General features: G+C 43.0%; 2 protein-coding genes across 2 annotated transcripts; both read left to right on the top strand.

Moving 5' to 3' along the window:
• Positions 1–3344: 3344 nt before the first annotated feature.
• On the top strand, positions 3345–4019 carry LOC142093166 (claudin-8-like). The gene has a single exon (XM_075174119.1). It carries the CDS (start codon positions 3345–3347, stop codon positions 4017–4019), a length of 675 nt encoding a protein of 224 aa, XP_075030220.1.
• A 12094-nt stretch (positions 4020–16113) lies between these two features.
• On the top strand, positions 16114–16794 carry LOC142093091 (claudin-8-like). The gene has a single exon (XM_075174002.1). The coding sequence runs from the start codon at positions 16126–16128 to the stop codon at positions 16792–16794; it is 669 nt and encodes a 222-aa protein (XP_075030103.1). The 5' UTR covers positions 16114–16125.
• The last annotated feature ends 7492 nt before the right edge of the window (positions 16795–24286 follow it).

Raw genomic sequence — 24286 nt, 5'->3', positions numbered from 1 at the left:
CCTTCTGAAAATGGTTTTAAGCAAGATAAGGCACTAAAATGTAATCCTTCTAAGAATGTGCAAATACTGAATCCTTGATGCAGACACAATCTTACCATGAACTTATATGGGAGCTTTAATGGTTTCCTAAATTAATCAATAAGGTGGTTAAATTATATTTGCTCAGCTAATTATTTTCCATGTCCTGTAAATTAGAACTTCAGCAGTCTCTAAGAAAAATCAGTCCTGCTGCTTGTATCACACTTGTGTTTACTTACTGATATGTTATTAAAGTGCTTGTTTATTTGTTCTGCTATAGGCTGGTAGCTTTTTCTTTGCTGTTTAAGTGGCAGCCATGGGGCTGCAAAATCGTGCAATGATAATTACATTATTATATATTTAATATGCCAAATCCATTTTAGCAGAGAAATACTGTGCATTTATAGCCTCTCCTCAAAATCCTCCTTGTCTCACCCTTGGGGGAATTTAACCACCCTCTTCCCCAAAAAAAATTTGGGACATTTTTTGATGACTGAAATGGATGTTGATTGAATTCTTAGCCTCATAACTTTGAAGGGCACAGCTTCAATCATGGGTTGGATTAGTTGACATCCAGAGGCTCCTTCTAACTCGAATTATTCCGTGATTCTATGAATCCGGGCATCCCAGAAGTTTTCCCCACTCGATTTTCCCTGTCCTGTACCCAAATCCCCATCACTTATGGGTCTGTATGACAGGACTAGTTTGCAGCACGCAAAGCAGCAAATTGTGATTTCAGTTACACAGATCCAGACTCTCTCATGCTATAGCAGTCTATACAGTTCCTACCTCAATACAGTAAGAGTTAGTGTGGCCTCACCAAATTAATGCATTGGGAATGTATACGTTCTGCCCAACAGAATCAAGTCACCCTTTATTGCTGGCTGGAAAATGACACCCTTCACAGGAGACCAGGGGTTGCGGCAGGAGGAGAGCTCTTGCCCCCCAGAGCCCTTGCACCTCCAGCGCACCTCACCTTTGGGAGGAGGGCACTGCCCACCCCCCTGTGCACGCAGGCCACGGAGGCAAGGAGCGCAGCAGGGCGCCGGGGCATGGGGTGCAGAGTGTAAAGCCCCTGGGCAGTCAAAAATGACATGGGCCTTCAGCTCAGACGGCAGTCACGGTCCCCATCTCAGGAGGCTATAGAGCCCCTCCCTTGCCTTGCTCACAGACATGGCAAAAGGGGCTCGAACTGCCAGGGGAGGCTGCCTGATGGCAAAAGAAGCCAAAATTGCAAGTACAAATGTATGGCAGGAGAAATGCAGAGCAGGCAGTGTAGTTGCAGCGGGATCAGATACTGCTGAGCACTGCAGCAGTAGGAGCAAACCTGAAAAAACAGATTCCTGCTTGGCTTCTCATCCCTTAAAAGGCTTTTGGAGCTGCTGTCAGACTAACTGCGCTTTTTAGGGCAAGGCACTCCGTGCCTTTGGATTAGGAAAGGCATGCAGACAGCAGGTTTGATTTCAGGGATATAAACAAAACCAAAAGGGCATAATGGAAAGTTGCTTGGCCACAAATCGGGGCTCAAGGGAAACAGAAGGAGACGTTACCTGCCTTTATCCTTTTAGCATGTCTTTATAAGCAGCAGCCTGCTGCAGAGATTGAAAAAGCAGAAAAGGTGGATATGAAAACCAAACTGAATATGGAAAGATCTGTAGAGTGCTTCTCACTTTCCCTTGCCTCCTAACCACAGTTTTATGCACACACACAGAAACACACTTAGGGAGCATAAAATATTACATGTAAGTGGGACTTTTATCTTTTCTCTATCTTTGATATGCCAACAAGCTGGCATATTTAGCACTGCATTGCTCTATTTCTTGCATTTACTTTCTGTTTTTGAAGATATATAAACGGCAAGAAAAGAAATAGAGGCAAGAAAGTTCAAATGAATAGGAGGAGACTGGTATTTCAATATCTGGCTAATTATATCCTAAATTGATCTTTTACAGTGTAGCAAATTAGTTCTTGTCTTAACATACGGACTACTACTTTACAATAAAAAATCCTAGTTTTTGCCTAATTTTTTATTTTCCATGTTAAGGCACATGCAGAGATGAGGCTGAATATTTCATGTATACATTCGTAGCTATATGAATTTATAAAAAGAATCCACTGTTACCTGCCTGGGTTTTTTTCTAGATTTTTGACTGTGGTTTCTGTTGCTCTGACTTTCCCAAATTTCTTCACCTTACATTTTCCAGGATTGTCTGCTGGTCACATCACACAAGAACTCATGAATGAATAGTTTACCTGCTCTCCATAATTATTATGCTTAATTTTTTTTTCATTAAAATGATGTTTTTCTAAAGTATTTGTTTGTACATGGATAGCTCTAATAGGTCTTTACCTGGAGAGCCAATGCTTTCCATTGCACTAGACTCCATCATAGGGTAATCGCTGGGTTCACTTTTGCACAGGAAAACAATTTGCTACTTAGCTTAAATCACCATTCTGTAGACCTGATTGTGCAATCATCTAAGCATGTGGACATCTCCAGAAGCCTGCCTATCCCCATAACACTCGGTAGAGCAACAGAAATGTATAAAGCTGTATATGTATACAGGTATTAGCAGGATTGAGGTCTCTTATTTTTCCTTCTACCTCTTAAATGGTCTTTTGCAGCTTTGATTATCCTCTGCAGAACTGTTTCAGGTTCAGAGATACTTTATCTTTTGGATTTGCTTTGTTCCTTGATCCTGTCACTGCAGTACTCTCCTTCAAGCTTCAGAGCAAAAGCACTTTTGGGAGCAGAGGCCCTGTGGCAGGGAGCGGGGCTCTGCTTTCCTCCTGGCAATTTGCCACCGAGCGAGCCGAAGCAGAATATTCTTGCTTGTTCAGTGCAACAGCTTCAGTAACTGCACCAGTGCACACCTAAGTCTCCCCACCGAGACCAGTCCATTTCCCTAGCACAGGCAAACCTGTAGACAATAGCTAAAGGGTAGGGCTTGCCTTTTTTTTTTTTAAATAAGCGACTTCAATGCAAAGCATTTTCCACAGAAGGTACATTTATCCTAAGTGGCTCTTGCTGGTTTACACACACCCTGTCCTTTCTCTTGCTTTGGAAAGTTGTTCCACTTGATTGCTCAGTTTGCCTCTTTGAGTCAGTGGTGGCGGCGGGGGGGAATTATAAAGGTGATGAAGGTGCAGCCAAGTCCCAGGTAGCTCATGCCAGATTTAAGCTGATTTAAAGTTGTGCAGACTGACTCTGAAACTTTCTTTGCAGAAGGGACAACGATTTTCGGAAAAAGTTGCTCATTTTTTTGCCAGCAGTGTGCGCCTGGCTCAGGGAACCTGCCGAGGTGTCCTCACCTCGCAAAGGCAACATGGTCGGTGGTGCTTTGCAGATTGCCGGGCTGCTCGTTGGTGGCATTGGCATGATCGGGACGTTTGCTGTCACGGGCATGCCTCAGTGGAGGGTGTCTGCCTTCATCGAGAACAACATCATCGTGTTTGAGACCATTTGGGAAGGCCTGTGGATGCACTGCATCAGGCAAGCCAACATCAGGATGCAGTGCAAGGTCTACGACTCCGTGCTGGCCCTCTCGCCAGACCTGCAGGCATCCAGAGGGCTGATGTGTGCTGGGTCGGTGCTCTCCTTCCTCGCTTTCATGGTTGCCATTTTTGGGATGAAGTGCACGCAGTGCACGCAGAGCCCCTGGCAAGCCAAGGGCTATATTCTTCTGACGGCTGGGCTCCTCTTCATCCTCTCGGGTGCCGTCGAGCTCATTCCAGTCTGCTGGGTTGCCAACACCATCATCACTGACTTCTACAACCCCGTGGTCAACGTTGCACAGAAAAGGGAGCTTGGAGAGGCCCTCTACCTGGGCTGGGTAGCTGCCTTCTGCCTCATTGCTGCCGGAGCCATATTCTGTTGCTTTTGCCGCTGTTGTGAGAAAACCAGAAGCTATGGATACTCCGCACCAGCCCACTACCCCACTCACAGCCAGCATTTGCACAGGATGACCGAAAGCTCATACTCCAAAAGTCAGTACGTCTAGATGCCTTCTGCCTTTTCTTATTTTTGAAGCATTCAATCTGTCTGGATGGATTTCAGCTTCTGCACAAAAGGGCAGCTAGAAAGCAGCCTTTGCCTTCTGTCCTGTAACTGCTGCTGCTGGGGCTGCGTTTTGGAGCTGCAGTTACCCTCAGTGGGCTCTGCTGTGGCTAATGTGCAGCACGGACAATTTTCATGCATGGAAAGGTGAATGTTTAATATTATTGTAATAGTAACTTGGAATAGCTTTTGGGTTGTGTGGCTTTGATTTGGGTTGCATTTTATGTGTAAAACAGTAATAAAGGGCTTAAAGTTCCACTGTGATATGACATTCTGGCCTATTGCAAAGAAGAGGGGAATTAAGCAGCTGGGTTTTTTTTTTTTTCCTGCCTGGGAAAGAGGGCATAACAGTGAATAAGGACAAGATAATAATGGTTTAAAAGAAAAGCATTCACTAAGGCGTTGATTTACTGTAGGTTTAATGGAAGGTTGCATGAAGAATTTATTCAGCAGAGGAAGGTAAGCTGAAATACATGAAAAATATCCCTTATTTCAGAGAATAAACATAGCTCTATGTTCATCCTAAATATCATCTTTTTGGTGAAAGTTAATATTTCTTTTGTAATCCATATAGGAAAAACTCTATCACATCCTTCTTTTTAGAAGCAACAGTATTCCCTTGCAAACCCCTCGTGGCTTACAACATTTTGCAATATTGCACAGATCACAAACACTGTGTTGGTTACTTGCTGCAGGACTCTGTGATAGATGATATAGTTTTACATAAGGGTCTTTTGTACAATCAATCAGGCCAATATTTTTGCTGGGATGCACTCACACCAGCATAGTTTATAGGCATAAGGAACATAAACAATGATAGTATTTTCTCACAGTTCACATTAAAACAAGCTAAACAATATTTTAATAATAAGGTCATGCATCCATGATAAGCAACAATGTAAAGAAATCCAGTCTACTGAAAAATAAATAGTTCCATACAAATTAATTTAATAAATTAATAAATTAATCAATAGTAGTAATATTTTAATAGAATTTTGTAACCAATGTGTAAGGTGTAACTCCAGACCCACAGAAATCAATGGAATTTTGCCTTTCACTGAACTGGAAACACAATTCAATTTGTGGTGTTTAATGGAGAATAACATTCTTGTTCTAGAGTTTGATTGATTGTTTTAAATATTTTATAGAAACTTTATTATGTGATCTGTAGTTCTTTAGTAAATTCCTTGGACTATTACTACTTGAAAGTTTGGAAGCAAATTCTTCACTTCATAAGATGCAACTCTGAACAAGCTAGAAGAAATCAAAATCTGCTCTAGAACTCTCTTCACAATGCTTGTAAGATACATAGTAAGATGTGCTTGATTATGTAAATTTATTTTTCCTCCTCATTTTTAAGCAAATTATTTCTACATATGTATACGTGTAACGCGCATGACCTTGCTGTAATATAGCAGCGTGTGGCTGTATTTCCTTTGTATTCCTTCACTAATGTTTATACGCCAGTCCAGTCTCTTTTTTGGGGGGAAGAGAGTGGAGGAGAAAACCTGTTGTTAGCAGCACTTGTGAGTATCCTACACAGAACGCGTAGCGAGAACACCAGGGTTTATAACGATGCCTATAATAAAGTCACCTGCCTAGTTCATCCCTCTAAAAGTTAGGTACAAGATCTTACTCACAAAACTACATGTATATGTACCGGGGCACTGTAGTTCTCTCTGCTGTCAAAACACGGAGTGACTCATACAGTATTCATCTACAAGTCTGAGGCAAGCCTCAGTGAAAGGGAGAGAAGCATGACATCTCTGCAAAAGCCCTGTGTACATCGAATACTACTGCTACATCAGACAGTATTATCTGTTCCTGGTAAAGCACACACTGATCTAGTTGTACAAACGAAAGAAGATACAAGAAGACTATAAGAAGACTCCCAAAACTATCCACGGGACTAACAGGAATACAAGTCCAATGGACTGTGGGTGGGACCCTGAAGTTTTTGAAAATCTCCCGTAGAGATCCTATATATGCTGCAAACAGTTCACCTTATTATAAAATAGACATATTCCCCCTTAACTACCTCCCATGCACATCCAGCCATTTCCTTTAAATTGTATCTCACCCATATACCATGTCTTAAAGAGAACTGAGATGAAAGCTTCCATTTTAAACAGAGCTGGCCTCCCCCAGGTTTGTGCCTTAAATAAACCCTGAGTAGTCTGAGCAAAGGGTCCTGTCTAAGGGAATATATCCAAGCACAAAACAACTACATGAAGCAATAAACTTTCAAATATTATCCTGTAATTTAGAACTCATTTTCGTGCTTACAGACAAGAGAAATTATTTGGGAAATAAGCATTTGCCTCCATAAATTAAACCAAGGGTGTCTAGCTTGTTCCCCTTTGCCCTGCACTTTGGGTGCTTGCATGCATTCCTGCGCTGTAAAATGGATGTGGAGCCTTTCCAGGTCCAGCTGGTGCCCTCTGTGCTGTGTAAATGAATGCACAACCTGCAGGTCAGAGAAGAGTAACGCTCGTTTAACTCAGATGAGTGAAGGTTCAAGATTTCAATCACCGCTCCGTGATTGAGCAACTGGGCTTTCATTTATAATGAGCCCCTTCTGAAATTCTCCCACTGCTGCTGCAACTGCTGTGAAGGTCTAGAGGGTAGAACTGCTGCCTGCATTACTAGCACTGCGCTCGTTAGAGCTAGACAGCGAGGTGGTAAACACATGGGTGGCAGCAGAGCCGCAGTTTCAGGAGCTGTTTTGTGCAGGTTGTAACAGAGCCTGAGTGTGTGTGAGCCCCTGTTTTGCAATTTTATATGAGAATGAATCATCTGACACATGAGGTTATCGCACATCTGCAAATCCAGTAAGGCCAGCTGCATATAATGGATTTGTCGGTCTCTTTAAGGTGCAGTCCTGAATAGCTGTTGTACACCTCCATATTTTTGAATATGGTGCCTATATGTGAGAGCTTATTTGCAGGCTGCTTGCTTTCTGTTCCACTCTCAAACATGACTAGTAAAGAATAATAGAAAATGGAGCAGGGAGAGATTAGGAGAGGCCATATCTTGGGCCTCACAGCAAGAAAGGCTCATTACTGAAATATAAGAATGGCCTTACTGTGTCAGCCTGGAGATGTATGGAGATCTGCTGCTGCCACTGTCAGGGGCAGGTGCCTACAGAGCAGCAGGAGACCAGGGCCAGTGGACAGTTGTGCTTGGAAGTACTGTCCCCACTTCCAGCCTCCTGTACGCAGGGTATCTTTGTGCTTAATGAAAGAGCAGGCTTGTCTGGGATTTAAGCCCTTCACCAAGGGTCATACTCTGACCCCACACAGCAGAGGCAGAGGCAGTGAACTTTCTGAGCATGAGGCATGATCCGCAGCTCTCCTTACCTGCTGAGCCGGAAGAAGGTCAGCACTGGGTAACTCCAGCCCTGTGAAGGTCCTGGCCAGTCCACAGGCATGTCCACTGCCCTAGTCTTGCCTTGCAGAGCAGGGTTGAGCCCCTGAGCTGACCCCCTCAACCAACGCCCGCCTCTGTTCTGCATTTTGGATGTTTCTAGCCCTTGGACTTTGCCTGCGACTCTACCACGGATCAAATCCTAGGCAGCAAAGCAAACTGACCCCTTGCTAACCATGCTGCCTCCCCACTCACCCCACTGCTCCATGGAGCTGGTGGCCACAATACTTTCCTGCAAAGTCTCAGCAAGGAACCGACACCTAAGGGATGTAGGCCATTAGCAGTCCTAAATAAGCCTTGCTTGAGAAATGAGGAAAAGGCTGATGCCAACTAGTTTACCTGGGTACCGTCAAGAGTTCCATCAGCACCATCAGTTCCTTTCACGAGTGGGAGGTGGTCCATGTAGGGCCAAAGAGGACAAATAGGAGGAGAAGACGATGTGAGTGGAGTTCACTCTAGAAAAGGTGATAGCTATTAACTACTCCATTGCTCTTCTCAATGAATAAATACACCAAAATTATTCCTGAGATGTTTGTGCAATAAAAACTTCCAGAGGTGGCTACTCTGCAGTGTCCTTAGCAATCTATCCCAGTACTTAATTATAATTTTCATTAAAAATGTTGTCATGAAGCTTAAACTAAATCTCCTCACTGCAGGCTAAGGCTGCTTCATTATTTCTTGTCCCATCAGCAGTAGGCACAGAAAACAGACTACTGCTTTCCTTTAAAGCAGGCAGCCTTTTCCATATTTCAGGACTGTTACCATCTGACCTCTTGAACCTCTCTTGCTTAGCTTAATCATCTCTAATTCTTTCCACACTGGCATGCTCGTTAAATTTCTCCCCATACTTGTTTACCTCCTCTGATTGCTTTTGGCTGCTCCACCTCTTTCTTTAAGTTTGATGCCCAAACCTGGACAAGGAATTCCAGAGGAAGCCTCACCACTGCTGAGTACACTGAATATACTTATTGCCTGTAGTAAATGATTCACAAAACCAAGCAAATACCTTCCTTGAATACGTTAAATGCATTGCACTTCTCTTATTCCAGGCCTCAAGATCACCAGCTTTCCTGCGCTGTAGGACTTAACCATTGCCAGTACATTGACCAGCTGGGTGTCTAATGCAAATTTCCTTGCTGCAGTTCCTCCTTTATTGCTAGATCCCTGAGGGTAATAAGATGAGACCCCAGAGAAATCCTTGGCTCCAACAGTAGCAGAAAACAATGTCTGGAAATAGGAACGTGATAGTTCTCCTTCCAATATATCCTTTTGTTGTTTTACTCACTCATAGATTCTGCATCCACATTACATTATTTTCACTCTTCTCTCTTCAGTGTCTCTGTTAATTTCCCACTGCTGTGTCCGATGCTTTAATAAGGTCCAAATGGATTAGAGTTGCTCAAACTTTATTTTCTAGAAAATGTTACCGAACAAAAACTGAATCTATTTTTGCTAAGTCCATGCTGCATTTTATTTAACTTTCCATTTACTTCTACATATTTATTCTTTTCTTCATAATGCATTTAAAATCATATTATACTATTAGATTCTAACTAACAGGTTTCTAGTGCCCAGGGTTTTCCACCTCCCCACTCATTCCCTTAGTTTCGCTGTTCTCCAGACACACATAGTATCACTCCTAATTTGACACATATGCTAACAGTCCTTGCTACTTGATTTGGAACTGCACATGCTGAATTTCCTTCAGTGGAAATGACTCTCTTTCTTCAGCTTGTGCTCATAAAGATTTGGAGTTTTTTATCCACCTTGGATACAGTATTGTAATACTGTTATGCTCTCCTTCTATATCATTGTTGTTACTTAAATTCAAAGAAGAGAAGGGCTAACTACCTTTCTTAGACTCATACTCACAACTTAGCATGCCTGTTCCCTTGCTGTTCTGTATTATTTGTATGCCTGTAGCACCTTTTTTACTCTATTTTTTGAAAAGCCTAATTTGGATTGACTTTTATTGAGTCTCATTTCCCCCCCACATTTTCTGACCTCTTAGATATATTTTCTTTGCTGGTTGGTTACCTATTTCTGTTATTCTACCAAATACCTTCTCTGTGGAGTTATTAATCCAGATGAGTAGCAGCCTTACTCCTACACGTCTCTCCTTTCCTTCCCCATGAGACTCACATTCCAGACACTTTCTAAGGAATTTTTAAGCCTCATCCACATTCACATCCCTAAGCTGTTCAGTCTAATTAATAAAGAATAACGTTATCAGGATTAGAGGAGCTGTTCTCCCTTAGTGTTCCAGGCACCTTCACCTCATTGGCAAAGATCTTCTGCAGAGACACAGATCCTCTCATCTTAATGATCCTTCACATACCATTTTCTGCCTCACAATGTGAGCCCTGTTCCATTCCAACATAAAAGCATCAGATTTACTGAGGTCTTTCCCTCCTCCACTTTATCCTTGTTTTTAAGTCAGTCTGCACATATCAGACTGTTTTCTATCTTTTTTCTTTTCCCTTCCCTAACTTCCAGCCCCTTAACTCCCAACACGTGGTTGGTAGAAATAGTTATTAGACATTCCTCCTCCTGAAGTATTGCACTGTGTACTAAACTACAAATTTCAGATCTGGAATGAAAGCAGCTACTGCTTGATCATGGACAAAGAAGTTCATATTTTGATATTTTGACTGGCTACATGGTATGCTGCAATTAGGAACAGTGCTGGATTGTCCCTGGGGGAAAGCAGTGTGCCCACACTGGTGAATCATTTGTGCCCTTGCAGGCTGTGGGCTGTCACTGTGCAGAGACTCATCAGCCCCAGAGAGATGCATCAATGTGCACAATTGCAGTGACAGTGGTGCATCCTTGGAGCTGCTATGATTCACGATGCTGGAGAGGGTGTTCTCAGAGCAAGTGACAAAAATTAATTGCTTCCTGCGAAATACTCCTGCTTTGGGCTCTGTGCCAGCACAAATCCAAAGTGATTTATGACTTCCAGGAAGAGGTTCTTTTGTGTGAGCGCAGGAACAGCTGGTTGCCTGGGCAGGGCTTCCCTTCTCCTCTGTATCCTCTCCTCTCCCTCTGTTTGAAGGGGAACGAAGGTAAATTGGGAGATGAACCCTGCCAGCTACGCAGGCCCAACGGCAGGGGCTATGCCTCTCCTTCCTAGGGGATGCCCAGCTTGCCAGCCGGGGAAAGTCAGCCAGGGTGTCCCAGGGAAGAGGTGAATCCCAATCCTAAGGAGAGAGAAGTATGGAACATTCTGGCCAGAAGCCCAGAAGTTTGATAAAGGACTCTAGATTTGGGTAGAGAGAGAAAGGGGAGAGTGTGGGCTTAGAGGGTGACCCTGCTATGTGCTGAGATGACAGGTTTGGGGGTGTCATTGGGTGCACAAGTTTGAGGCTAGTGGTGATGGAGCTCATGCTGCTAGGGTTTATTTTGGAGGTGGAATTTAACAGTGTAGTTAGTTACATTCAGGAGGTGGGGTTTGGGAGAGGACAAAAAGTGAGGGGTACAGGAGGAGGAGAGGGAGGACCCCAAATTATGACTGAGAAAGACGGGAAAAAACCCTGTTCTTCAAAGTTTGAGACTTACTTTTTTCGTTACCTGCACTGCTTGATTGCTGGAGAGCTAGTTCAAGGGTGTATTATTATGCTGTGCTCCAAAAGCAATCTTTCTTGGGATTCTGAGCCTAAGAGCTTGTTTCTAACAGTATCAGGTAGTCTAATAAAACCTATTACCTCTTTCTACAAACCTTGCCTCTCATCTGTCTTTAGATCATCACTGCCACAATATACCTTCTCCTCCTCTTTTATTCCATCACAGTAAATCGTGTAAATAAAGGAGTTCCACTGTGCTTCTTCCAGTAATAGCCTAACTGTATACCCTGCTGCTAACCCTTATGAAAACAATCAATACTGCCTTGGGAATTTGCCACTGTTATACTTCCAACAGCTTAATGTGAACTGCGCAATCAAATGCCCCCCAAATATGCTTTGAGGTCCTGTCAATAAACAGCAAAGTAAGATAGCATATATTCTGGCAGGTTCTATTTCTATCAGGATGGCTGCTCCCTGTATGCAAGTATTGAGGTGACAAATACCTTGTAAAAGCCTGAAGCAGTTTGAATGGATTAAATACTCAAAGGAGCATTTAATATTTTATTACTGTAGGGTTTTTTACACTGAACTCGAGTTCATTCACAGTGTCCAGGAGACAGGCTTCCTCAGACATGGAGTATCATTAAGAGTTTGGCAGTTTTGTCAGGCTGTGAATTTCAGGCATGCTGAGGAACATGACGGAAAATAAATATTAGTTCTTTTCAATTCAACTGTCAGTCATGGGTTGCCTCAAAGCTAAAGTTAGAGGTCAGCACCGAAGTGCAGTGCCTGTTATGTGTCTGGGGGAAATCCCTCTCTAGGCTACACTGAGCAGATGTTCCTCTCACTCAAAAATGTGCCACGCTTGAAAAGAGGGGGAAGGAGATGTGCCTTCATCTTTTAACATATGTGCAGGCAGCAATATTAAAGTTAGCACAAATAAAAAGGCCTCTGTTGGCCTCAGTCCATTTTCTCCTGAATTAAAACAGAATCAAAGTAACCTTTTGCCTCACCAACAGGCTCAAAATACAGTAGTCAATCACAATACCATAGAACGTAATGGAACTATTAACTTGACTATGATTTCATTGACCAGCCCTTGTAAATAGTTGAAAACAAAGTGGTTAACCCAGCACGTAATGAATGGACTAGTGGGAGCCACAAGCAGGGAGAAACCGATGCCATTCACATGTGTTTCCAAAACAAATGATCTGCAGACAATCCTAACCCTATCTGTTGTATGCTTAAAGCAGATTTTACATGTAGAGGATGATCTAGGTCTGCGTGGCTTCACCCAGCACCTCTGCCCAAGGGGACAGGATGCAGAATGACTGCGGAGCCACAGCCTGCTGGACTCTCCATTGCCAGAGTCTGCAGGCGGTCAGGCAGCTTTGTAGCCTTACCGGATAACTGCAGTCTCTGGGAGGTGGAGAGACTTAACTGCAGCTCTTAGCAATCACTGAAGTGTGCTTTTGATAAATCTGCATATTTGCCTGTTCCAAAAATGTTACGGAACCTTAAATTTAGCTCATTATCCTGTAGCATAACCAACCTATCTATTCTTGACGGGAGCTCATAATGGACTATGTACATTATAGTTCTGCATTTGTACAAGACTAAAGTCTATTTGTCTATATATAGGTGCATATGTATGTATAAGGACTCTCAAATTCAATGTACATAGAAGATATACAAAGAGGAATGAAACCTGCTTTCTGGGAGGCAGTTAAGTGTTTACATTATTGATGCCTATAATTAATTAAGCACTGGGGATGATTGACAGGTTCTGTTAGTCATGTAGGCTGGAGATGCTCTACTTCCTCCTTTTCAAAGGGCATCAACATTTTAAAAGGCAGGGAGGGAACAGAAGATATTGCCCCAGGAAAAGATTCAAATGAACATCCTGATTTGAAGGGAAGAGAAAATGTAAATCTGAACAGAGATCCAGGGAAAGATTAGGTGTAAAGGCTACGTGCTTCCTCAGTCGCCTGTTTTCCTCTTTGAAGGCAAATTTTGGGGTGGACATGTTTGCGTAAGAACTGGTATGCTCGTCTTGAGGCAGGTAAGCATCCAAATAGCATAACAGATGGATGATACACAGAATGAAGACACTTCTAAAGTCTAGTCAGGTCTAAATGGGGTTTTCCTTTTATTTCTTCTCACCTGACACTAAAGCCATTGTATCTCCCTTGCCCACCACGTAAGCATGCATTTAATTTCTACTTTAAGAGCTGTCTGCTGTTCAGAGTGATTTTGAAGTAACTCAGTCAACTAAGCATTTCTTTCTGAGAGGTAAAGTGAGCCTTTAAATGGAGGTACAGTCCTCTAGTGTATATAAGGGCGTAAGAGCTCCCTCCAGGCTGATTCAAACTCAGGATTTTTCTGCAAAAGATAATTCTTCCAGCGATTAGCAAAGCGAGGGACTCATTGGCATTTAAGAGGTTGATGAGATTTTCCAGTCCTTATGAGTTTCCAGGATATTGGTAGTGTTTCTTGATTTCTTTTTTTCAACCTGTCTCCTGTAGCTCATTTTCATTTCTGAAATTTATCTTCAAGTTTCAAAACTGCCATTTATTGGTTTTCCTTTCCTGCTTCCTTCCCCTCAGGTTTCATCATGCCATCCTGCCACTGGACAGTACACGCAGCAGTGTAGCCTGGGTGTTCCTCTCTTACGCCTACACCTACACTGGATGTCACTCACCATAGGTACTACTTCCGATTAAGGATCAAAAAAACACTCAATCACTCAATCATTTAGCACTCTCTGGATGTATTGCTACACACCAGCATATGATGCATTTTAACAGTATTTCTGCGAGCATTTCATCCTCTATACAAACCATGCCCTGACTGTCACAGAGTGTAATTTTATGCATGACCTCAATGGCTGACCCTCCCAGAGTTATGTGAGGAAAAATGATTTCAGAGCAATCCTACTAGATGAGGCAGTCAGATAAACAGATTCAGGGCATTAGGCATGCTCTGTTCTCCAGCTGTGTATACCTTCAAGAGCTGGCTGCCTGAAAATGTTGCACAAAGAGTTTTTCTGTTGAAAAAATGACATTTAAATGCTAGTTTTGGGAAGGCTTTTCCATAATAAGTTAATTTCTTTTTTGAAGTTAAAATAACAAATCAAAAAACAGTTTTGAGAATTCAGAGGTAAAAAAGTCCTACAGGATGAATGGAGACTGTACTCAAGTTAAAAAGCACATGTCTGTGTGCAGTCTTCTTCTAAGGCAGCAGTCTGCTGCCAGAGAAAGGAGTTTCTTTTAGACAGGTAACCATCTATGACTTCTGATTTCATCTCTACCATCTCCTTCTTTGTGGCATTGAGCAAAGTGCCTTAACTTTTCTGCATCACGGGATTCTTTTTTTATGTCTGCAGAAGAGTGATGCAACATTCATGTCTCTATAAGAACAAATCCAATAATGTATTTAGTTTCTAAAGGTTACATTTCACATCTTAGCTGAAGACATTTTTTCTCTCCAGATTCCTGCTAGCAGACTTGAAGGCAAAAATGAATTGCCCAGATCCCTTCCGAGTATTTTCCATATGGCCATGTAACATATATTGTATAACTTGCATTATTGGGCACTCCTTCTTTACAGCTAGTAACTGTGGGAAGGTGGGGATTTTGTGGGCCGTGAGTGGTTTAGATGGGCAATTCACTTTTCATGGGTTTTAGCTTTTGCTTTGAATATGTTGTGTAGGCACCTAAGGCTGTAACTAAATTAATACCATCAAAGGCAATGTCTGATATTTCCAAACACACACAACCCACAACACCACAATCAAAGAATATGTTGTTCTTCGACAGCACTTCTAGGGGCCTTCATTGTCTTTAGCGGGCCAACACTTTTTTTTTTTTACTAGCCCCATCGGTTCAAAGAGGTGGAGTAACCAGAAACACATCAGTTTCAACAACACCCGTGAGTTGTCATCATATACTATTATTTCAAGGTAGGGAGAAGAAAGTAAAAAAGCCATAATGCAGCAGTTATTCCTAACTTGCCCAAGGCAAATCAGTCTTTGGCGTGCATTTTTGTCCAGGCTTGTACCTATCTGTGCAGGCTGAGATACATGTTTGTGGGAGGGATCTCTGACTTCTTTAAGGTGCATTGTACGCTGAAAGAAAAGCTCATCCTTTTCATATTAGACAATTGCCCCCAACCCCTCCTAATGTTATCTGGAGAAGATTATTAGTACGGAACATAATGACAACACTATCCTTCTAATGGGGAGAGAGTCTCATAGAGGTTTATTTCCTAATAGCGACCTTACTTGTGGATTCAAAAGCAGAAGCTATGAAACTCTGCCAGCTATTTTCTTTGTCGTCCTTGTGAATTATACAGCTGGTAGAGTAAAGCTTTGATGTTGATTGGAATACTTGACTTTCCTGTACTTGTCTAATATCATGATTATACTTTTGTGTTTGATCAAAACGAGGAATCTACATTAAAGAGCTACACCAAGTACCTCCTAGCTGATTTAAAAAAAAAAAATCAGCTGTTTTCCCAGGGCTGTAGCACTTAGAAAGTAAGTCCCACTCCTAGTCCAAGTTTAGCTTTTGTCATAAGAACTATAACCTATTTTACATAATATTTTAACTGGTGGAAGTTCAGACTTTCTGTACTAAATTTCAACATAGCAGTTAAGAAATTATTAGCCCTGCAATTAGGTACCTTTAATTGAATCCCTGACACTTGCTTAATTATAACATCACTACAGACACACTATGAGAAGCAGTAAAATCAACTATGACACACCCCTCCTAGTTTCCCATTGGCTGGAAACTTGTTAGGCTTGATGGGTAGGCGCTGTAGTCAGAGGGGATTTCAAAGCAAATAAATAGCAGGTCCTTCTAGCCAGTCAGAAATGGATTTCCAACTGTCTGAACCTCACACTGGAGCGAGCTGCTTTTAAAAAAACCCAACAACTTGCCTTATGAGGAAACTACCGAAGAAAATATTCCCTCTCATACTGTATATTTCTTCTATGAAAAAGTGATTTTGGAAGACTGTCTAGGCCACCTCACCTGAGGTGTCTTTTTCAGAAGAAGCATGGCTTGCTGTGTGTTACAAATCACTGGTCTAATATTCGGAGGTGTCGGCATGGTTGGGACTTTGGCAGCCACAGTTATGCCGCAGTGGAGAGTTTCTGCCCACATTGATGGCAACATCGTGGTGTTTGAGACCATGTGGGAAGGACTGTGGATGGACTGTGTCAGTCAGCTGGGCGTCAGGCTGCAGTGCAAATTCTACGACTCTGTCCTGGCTCTCCCCCCACCCTTGGAGGCGTTCAGAGCCCTCATGTGCATTGCAGTGTTCCTGTCAATCATTTCCTTTTTGATGGCCATTGTTGGTGTGAAGTACACTCATAAGACCAAGGAGGATACCCAGGGCATCAGCATCTTCATACTGGCAGCTGGAGTTGCCTTTCTCCTAACCGGCATCCTCGTTCTGATCCCCGTGTCCTGGACCGGAGGTGGCATCATTCGTGACTTCTATGATCCGAAAGTCCCTATGCCACTGAAACGAGAACTAGGAGCTGCTCTCTATGTGGGCTGGGTAAGCGCTGCACTTCTCATCGCTGCGGGAGCAATGTACTGTAGCTTCTGGTGCTGGGCTGATACATCCTCAAAATCCAGGTATCCATCACTTTCCCGTCACAGATTGCACAAACCTGACTTTGCAAGAGGGCCGTCCCTAAGCGTGCATGCCTATGTGTAGTTGCTGCATGTGATCTTTCTGCTTAGCATGTCGATATGTACTGATTGACTTCAATGTCTAATTAAACTCTGAGTCTGTAATGGAGGAACCATTTTGTTCATTTGCTATTTACTATTGACATACATATCTGCTCTCTAACATGCTTATAGGAAATGTTATTACATGGGCATTATGTTAGAGCACAGTCAGAAGAAAAATCTCACTATTTTACGGGAATGAAGAAAGGCATGGGAACAGCAGAATCCAGGAGTCTCTCAGAGAAGAGGAACAGCACATGGTTGGGCTGGAAGTCAGTCAGCTGCTGTGCAAAACACCATTGCCCTCCCCTAAACCCTTGATGTGAAAGGGAGCAGAGCATTTTACTCTAAGGTAAAGTCTTCATAAGGACTGCTCTAGGACAGTGGTGAGAAGCAGGGAGCTGGCAGAATGGCTGAAGCAGCTGCTGAATGAATGGAGAAGCCACTAGCCATCTAACTTCCAATATTGGCACACAAATGTTCATGCTCTCCCGTCAGAGGCCTCTGTGATTGACTACGGATTTCACTGATGCTTGTGGAGTTGATGTATCCTTCTTATCTCTTCTGCAGGCCACAGAATCCAGCTCATGGAATAATACATTTTTTAATCACTTCACCAGACTTTGCCATGAATGTATTAGCTTTCCGTTGCTTGCTACCTCTCGTCTTTTATGACTATCTCCTGTTTACAGGTAGCACCTCCTCTTCTATAAAATTCAGGACAGACCATCTGTCTTTATGCACTTTAAAGCACCGTGCTAATGTAAAGTATAATTAAACAAGCCAGGCAATGTAAATGTGTAATCTCCACTTGCCTGTTGGAGGATCAAGAGTTCCTTTCTACATCTTCCATCACACCCACAAAAGCCAAGCCCTGATGTTGTTCTGACTGTTTTGTGTTTGCAAGACTTATTTGAAAATGTAGACTGAGCAGCCTGATGCCTGTCTGTCCATTGTGCAGAATTCAACAGTATTTGCAGCTGTGCATTTTTTTTCACAGCTGAAAACTTGGAACCTGTTTTTGACAGTGTCCATGTCACAACGTTGATAAGTGACCAAAGAAGGTCCAGTTCAAAACATTTTTTCTGGTTCTTTACACAATGGATAGTAATGGATAGTACCATTTAATTGATGATTTCATGACACAGGTACTCAGTTTGATCCTTTTCTGTGTCTGTGACTGGTATCTGAAAAAAAGGGGTGATGACTTTTTCGAGTTGAGTATAGCAATGCCTCTATGTATTCATTTGACTGTTCAATTTGAAGCAGAACGTGGAAAGCTGCATTTAATTAAACAAGCCTTTTATTAACTTGACTTCAGATGAACATAAATGAAACAGTGCCGTTGAACACAGATATTCATTACATATATTAACTAATGTGCATTTACATTTAAGACAACCAGCTCAGATCTTTTTGTGGGAATTTTCTAGACACCAGAAAACAGGTTTTATGTACCCTGCTCATCACTTGAGCAGTCAAATCAGCACTTATTAATTCCAGATGAGCCTTTAATAGAACATTTGTAAGTAGGTTTTCTAGTACTAAAACATATATTTTTTATGTTGTCCTATAGCTGCTGATGTCTGTCACAGCAGCTGTCATTGGGTCAGACAGCTCATTTCAGTGGAGTCATTCTGTTGACTTTGGTAATAATTTATACTACCCTGAGGACGTCCACCTATTATTTTATTGTATTTATGTCCTATAATATATATTTTGTTTAATAAGGAACTATTTGGTGAGTAAGCCAGAACTGTGCTTTTTGGATTCATTTAGATATGACATTTGGGATTAACAAAGCAGAGGATGAAGACATTTGCAATGCAAATTTGATACATATTTATATGTAGGTAATGGATTTAAATGATGACGTATTCAGTGTAATGCAACTTTATGCAGATATAAATGCTCAAGAAGTAATTAAGTGCAGTTTTCTATAACATTAATTAAAGGATCCTGAATGCTTTCACTATCAGTGGATTTATCTAGAAATAAAATTTGAACTGGGCGTGCCATTTAGACTAGTAACTTTATTTTCAAAGAGTTGAAAGCTAAAACTATTTTATTTGAGCATTTAACATTAATTTCAAAGAAAACTTAAGCCTTTTACAGCTAACATTAACAGCTGGTGGCTGCATATTGCTCCATTTCTCTCTTTTACCAGTTGATCAAAAGATGAGCTCAAACAAAATCTCTAAGTTCAGACAACCTTGTGCTTGCGTGTGGGTTTGGAATCTGACCTTGATTCCAAGCACGCAGCTAGGCTGGGCTGCTGTTCGGATGTCTGTGGTTTTATTGACACAAAAGGCAATTTCTGGTGATGAGATTTACCACTTTAGACTCACCCAAATATGTTTAAGAGTCTGTGACACTAAAATTTCCAAATTTGATGCAGGAACAAATTTCTCATAAGAAGCTAATCTGCAAGAGATGTGACACAGTGGTTAACCTTCTCCCTTTGAACAGAACAGAAATTCCGTTATTGTGGATTCTGGTGGGGAAAACCCCATAAAGATGATTACTAGATATTTTACCTCTGCATGCGAGGAATGCATTTGGCTGAGTAAACTGTATGGGTGCATTTGCATCTGCTAAGGGAGACATAGTTTCTTCTTCTTCATTTTCCCCTCCGAAACCTGTGATGCTCAGAACTGACTAGTTGGAAGGTGCGGTTTGGAGGTATGAGTAAGAAAAGGAAGTTTTAAGGCCTTTAATGAAAAACTGTGGTTGAGCTTTGAAAATAAACTGCTGCTGTTCATAAGTTTTCTGAGGGTAACAGGAAGAGTTTGGCTTGAGGGGACTGATGGAGGGGCTTGCACAGATCTCTAGTGCCCAAGGCTGCACCTCCTACCCTCCGTCTGCTGCTCCAGGAGAGCTCTTGCCCCTTCTGGGTTATGTCCAGCCAGACCTGGTCTCAGGTAACCCCGAGTGTCTAAGGCGACTCTTGGAGCTTATTTAGATGGTTGAACATGTCCTTCCCGAGTGAGATAGGTGAGGAGACGATGCTCAGGATCATGTGTAATGCAGCAAAGACATTTAGGGAAAGGGCCACCTCTTCACTCCAGGGCGCAGGAAGGTCGTGGAAACAGAGCATCGGTTACACACTACGTGATGGAGGACCAAGAGGATGCAGGGTGAGAATAATTGCTATTGACTGGACTTTTCTCTCAGAAGAAAAGGCCTGACATGTGGGTGTCATTTGATGTGGATGGGCCAGGATGCGCCAACGTTTACTAAAACGTTGTTTCAGGTTTTCATGTGCTGCTTTCATTGAGGAGTGGAGACCGTAGACTTGCGTCAAGTGATGCTATGTTCACATTCCTCTAGGCACAACTATCAGAAACTTCAGGCCTGCTGTATTTGTTAATTACAGCTGATTAAATATTGCGGTTAAATATCTATTTTAATATCCTGATGCTATCATATACTTTACTATTTTGTGATTGCCAAATTACTTTGGAAATAAATGTGAATAGCTGAGATTTTGCTATGTATTTGAAATAAATGTATGAACCCTTCAGTTTTTTTTTTTTTTTACCATTGTATCATTGTTTCTTTTTTATATTAAAGTGAATGAATGTATTTCCCCATTGCCAGGGAAAGACGGCTTCAGTATTCTTATAATGTCCTTTTCTGATTCAGTGTTGGTTTTTACATTATGCTCTGGGTTTTGCTAGATAATAAACAAAGTGGGTCTGATTCCTTGGGAAATAAAATACACAAAACTGATTTAGTGCTGACTTCCAAGTCTTGCTTATAAGAAGTTTCCCGAAGCAAATCGATATTTCAAAAGCTGGTCCCGAAATGTATATTAATCTCTGAGATGAAAAGGAAAGATTCTGGAGCAAATAATCCACCACTAAGATGCAGCCAAGGGAATATATTTGTGGCAAAAATGACTGCTTTGCGAAACATTTCGTTATAACAGAAAAGTGAATCAGGTAGGTTTTGAGACAAATAAATGCATGCAATCATCAGTCCTCATATGCAGAGGCAAAGCTCTGTGTGAGGGACATGAAGACTAAACGAGTTTATGTTAAAAAATGTTACAAACTCTCCTGAAAATCAGTGTGAGGACTCACAAAGTCAGAGATGGGAGCTTGGTTGTGTCCTTCTGGTTAACTGTAACCATCCTTTTGAAAAATGCACAAGAGGTCTTTTCAGGGGAGTCCTATGTCATCTTTGAAAACTGGGACAGAGCAGATCCACCAAATAAACCATTCCTTTCTTTTGTATCTGGTATGGAAATGCTCTCTGACTTACACACTTTGCTTTTGTGATTTGAGCCTTAGAGTCTGAGTAAGACTAGCTTGACATTTTATGACTACTTTAAGAAACAAAGAGCAAAAGAAAACAAGAAATACCCTGATAAGGGTAGGACATTTTCAGCTGAAAAGGTCTGTGTCAGTGCTTCTTGCATTCAGTTGCCACTCGTAGAAAATGTTCCAGCTGTCAATGAGGACAAACAAAAATATTCAAAAGCACAAAAATTTCATTTTTAGCAACATCAAGGAACAGAACTGGCTAGGGAAAGGGTTGTGACAGCAGTATTAACAAGCCACGTACACCCGCAGAGTCAGCATCAGAGAGTTTGTTCAATTCCAGGGATCAGAATGGATTGAAGCTGGTGTGTACTCAGTGGCAATATAACCAATTGCATCATTTTAAAAACAATTAAAGGAAAAAGAGAAAATACTATATTGAACTCAGCTGTTTGTACCAGAAGAAAAGCAGAACACAAAAGGTTATCTGAGATTCTCATCCCTATGCTTCCAGCCCTTTAAAAATGAAAGAGTGAGCTAATTTTACCATTAAGATTTTTATTCTTTTATCTAGTCATTTGCCTGTCCCTCCAAAAATGCTTATCACTTGAACAGTTTGAAATTTTAAGACATTATAGAAAAGTAAACTTTACTGTGCTTTTACTTTCTTTTACTAGCCAGTTCAAGTAGCAAGCCCAACGGGCTAACGCAGAGACTCTGTATCAAAATGACACTGCTCTTCAAAGTGCCTACTTCATGTGGGCCCCACAAACCAGAACAAATCTTGCTGGTAAGATGAGTTTTAAGACGAAGTGTCATTTTAATCAAGGATTCTGGATCTGTCTGTTATCCAGGAGGACTCACCACTCGAGTTGTAGTGATTGCTGCAGTGACAAGGGAAGGAAAGCTAGAGAATCTGGATGCAGCTCTCTGCTCTGAGAAGGGAACTGACAGAATTGCCCCAAGATGTTTGAACTAGTCATCATTTATCCTAATGCATGTACACTTCCCTTGCCCCAATAATTTCCAAGCTAACAGTACCTGTGTATCAATCACTAGAGATGAATTTATCATGCAGTTCCTTTCAGCGTTCCCTTTTTTTATTTAAACAGTGCTCTTCATCTAAACAACAACAACAAAAGAGCTCACAGAAATTTAACTGGCAAATCCAACACCTTTGTGCAAAAAAGACACTTCAAAAATAGAAACCACAAACCCATCAAGTTCTGTTCCATGCGTCAGCATCAGTCAAACTGAATAATACATTAAGCTTGCTAAATCTCTCTTGCCCACTTCTGCTATGGACCTTAATCTGTGGTCTTTGTCTCAGTTACCGTGAAGTAGTCCCTGATTGCCAAATGACAAAGATGATGAGTACATTAGCGTTTCAGCTTCTGTCTGATGGATGAGTGACTGACAGAATGATAAGCAATGTTTATTCATTCAGAGTTTCCACTGTAATGCCAGATGGTGCTGGGAGATAGAAAATAATCTCTAGACCCCAACAAACATTGCCTCACATACTGTCGCATTCATTCTGAATTTAGCAAAAACTGGCAACGTAAACTCCACGTGTTGAAGAAAAGTATGTTGTTACCTAAGTGCTTTTTGCGAGGCCAACTTTCACAGGTTAGCCTGAGTCCTGGTCTCTCACTAGCACATCCAAAACGCAGACCACAAGCTCTTCTTACACCAACCCGGTGGTTGCTGCAGCCACGCAAGGAGAGATGCGGGGAAGGCCAAAGCTGGTGCTAGAGCTCCTGCCTGCAGCCCCAGGACAGAGGACACAATGGTGGTAGACTGCCTTTGCAGGGCTCTAAAGGAAGAACACACTCTTTCCCTCATCTGAACGTGCCCTTGTGGTGGGTTGACCTTGGCTGGCTGACAGATGCCCACCCAGACGCTCTCTCACTCCCCCTCCTCACACTCTTCCCCTGCTCCAGCATGGTCTTTCCAGGGGCTGCAGGGGATCACCGCTCAGGCACCTGGAGCACCTCCTCCTCGCCCTTTCCCCTTGGGGCTTGCAGGGCTGTTTCTCAGGCTTTTCCCCTCACCCCTCACAGCCGGGCAGCGTTTTGCCCTTCCTTACCCAGGCTTTCCCCGAGGCGCCACCACCGTGGCTGCGGGGCTCAGCCGTGCCCTGCGGTGGGTGGGTTGGAGCCGGCTGGAACCGGCTGTGTCCGGCACGGGGCAGCCCCGGCCGCTCCCCACAGAGGCCCCCCTGCAGCCCCCTGCCAGCCCCTGGGCACCTGCACCCCGTACAGCCCCACTGAAAGTTTCCTCCTAGGGTGCCGCAGGGGGCCATCAAGGTGGTGCAGTGCCCTCCTTCCCCACCAGACCTCATCCCGCAGCCCTCAGTGGGGCGAGCCGGTCTGGGCCGGCGATGGTGACTGGGGTTGGCCACAGCAGGTGCCACTGTGGGCCCCAGGCCTGGCTGGGATGGCAGCCCCCAGGGTGAGGGCAGCATTGGAGGGGGACAAGGCTGCAGCTGGGTTGTGTATTGGCACCACGTCAGAGCCGGCCTTGGGCACTGGCAGCCGGACCCTGAGAGGAGTGGAAGAGGTTGTGGAGCCTCTTGGTGCACTGTCCTGACCTTTTCCATCTGTCACAGTCTAACCCAGGTGCCTCATGTTCAGGCCTGAAGATCTCCTGGAGTCCTCCTGCCCTCCGGCTCTGCCACAGCCGGCCAGGATGGGAGCAATGAGCGTGACCAAGAGGGGTGCTGCTCCGCACAGTGCCGGGTGGAAAGCTCTGATGAGATGACTGACTAGCTCATGCTGTGGATGGGCACAGCCGCCTCTTGCACCCTGTCCCCTCTGCAGCAGAGGGACTGCATGGGTTTCCAGATGTCCGAGCTGCTGCGCTGGGATGTGCCTTCTCTCCACCAGTGTTTGCCCCTGCTTCCCAAGTCTGCTTTTGTGCATGTCTCTCCAAGCAGGAAAATGCAGTGATTATCAAAGTAATTATCAAGAAATGGAGTTTGTGGAGTAAGAGATTTGACTTGCTGAGGGATGTGTACGAGACGAAGAAGTGTTGGTTAACAGGCAACAAAAAGCACTGACCTGTCTCCGAGCAGAGCAGCAGTGACTTCCTCTCCCTGGGCTCACTGCACCCATTACCTGGTTGCGTGCCACCCAAAAAGCTGTTTGACACCCCACAGTTTGGAAATACTACACTGCCAAGAGCTAATTACATGCTAACCTTTCTTTG

The sequence above is a fragment of the Calonectris borealis genome, chromosome 1 (assembly GCF_964195595.1).
Source record: "Calonectris borealis chromosome 1, bCalBor7.hap1.2, whole genome shotgun sequence".
Lineage (NCBI taxonomy): Eukaryota > Metazoa > Chordata > Aves > Procellariiformes > Procellariidae > Calonectris > Calonectris borealis.
This window is presented reverse-complemented; position numbering and strand designations above follow the sequence as displayed.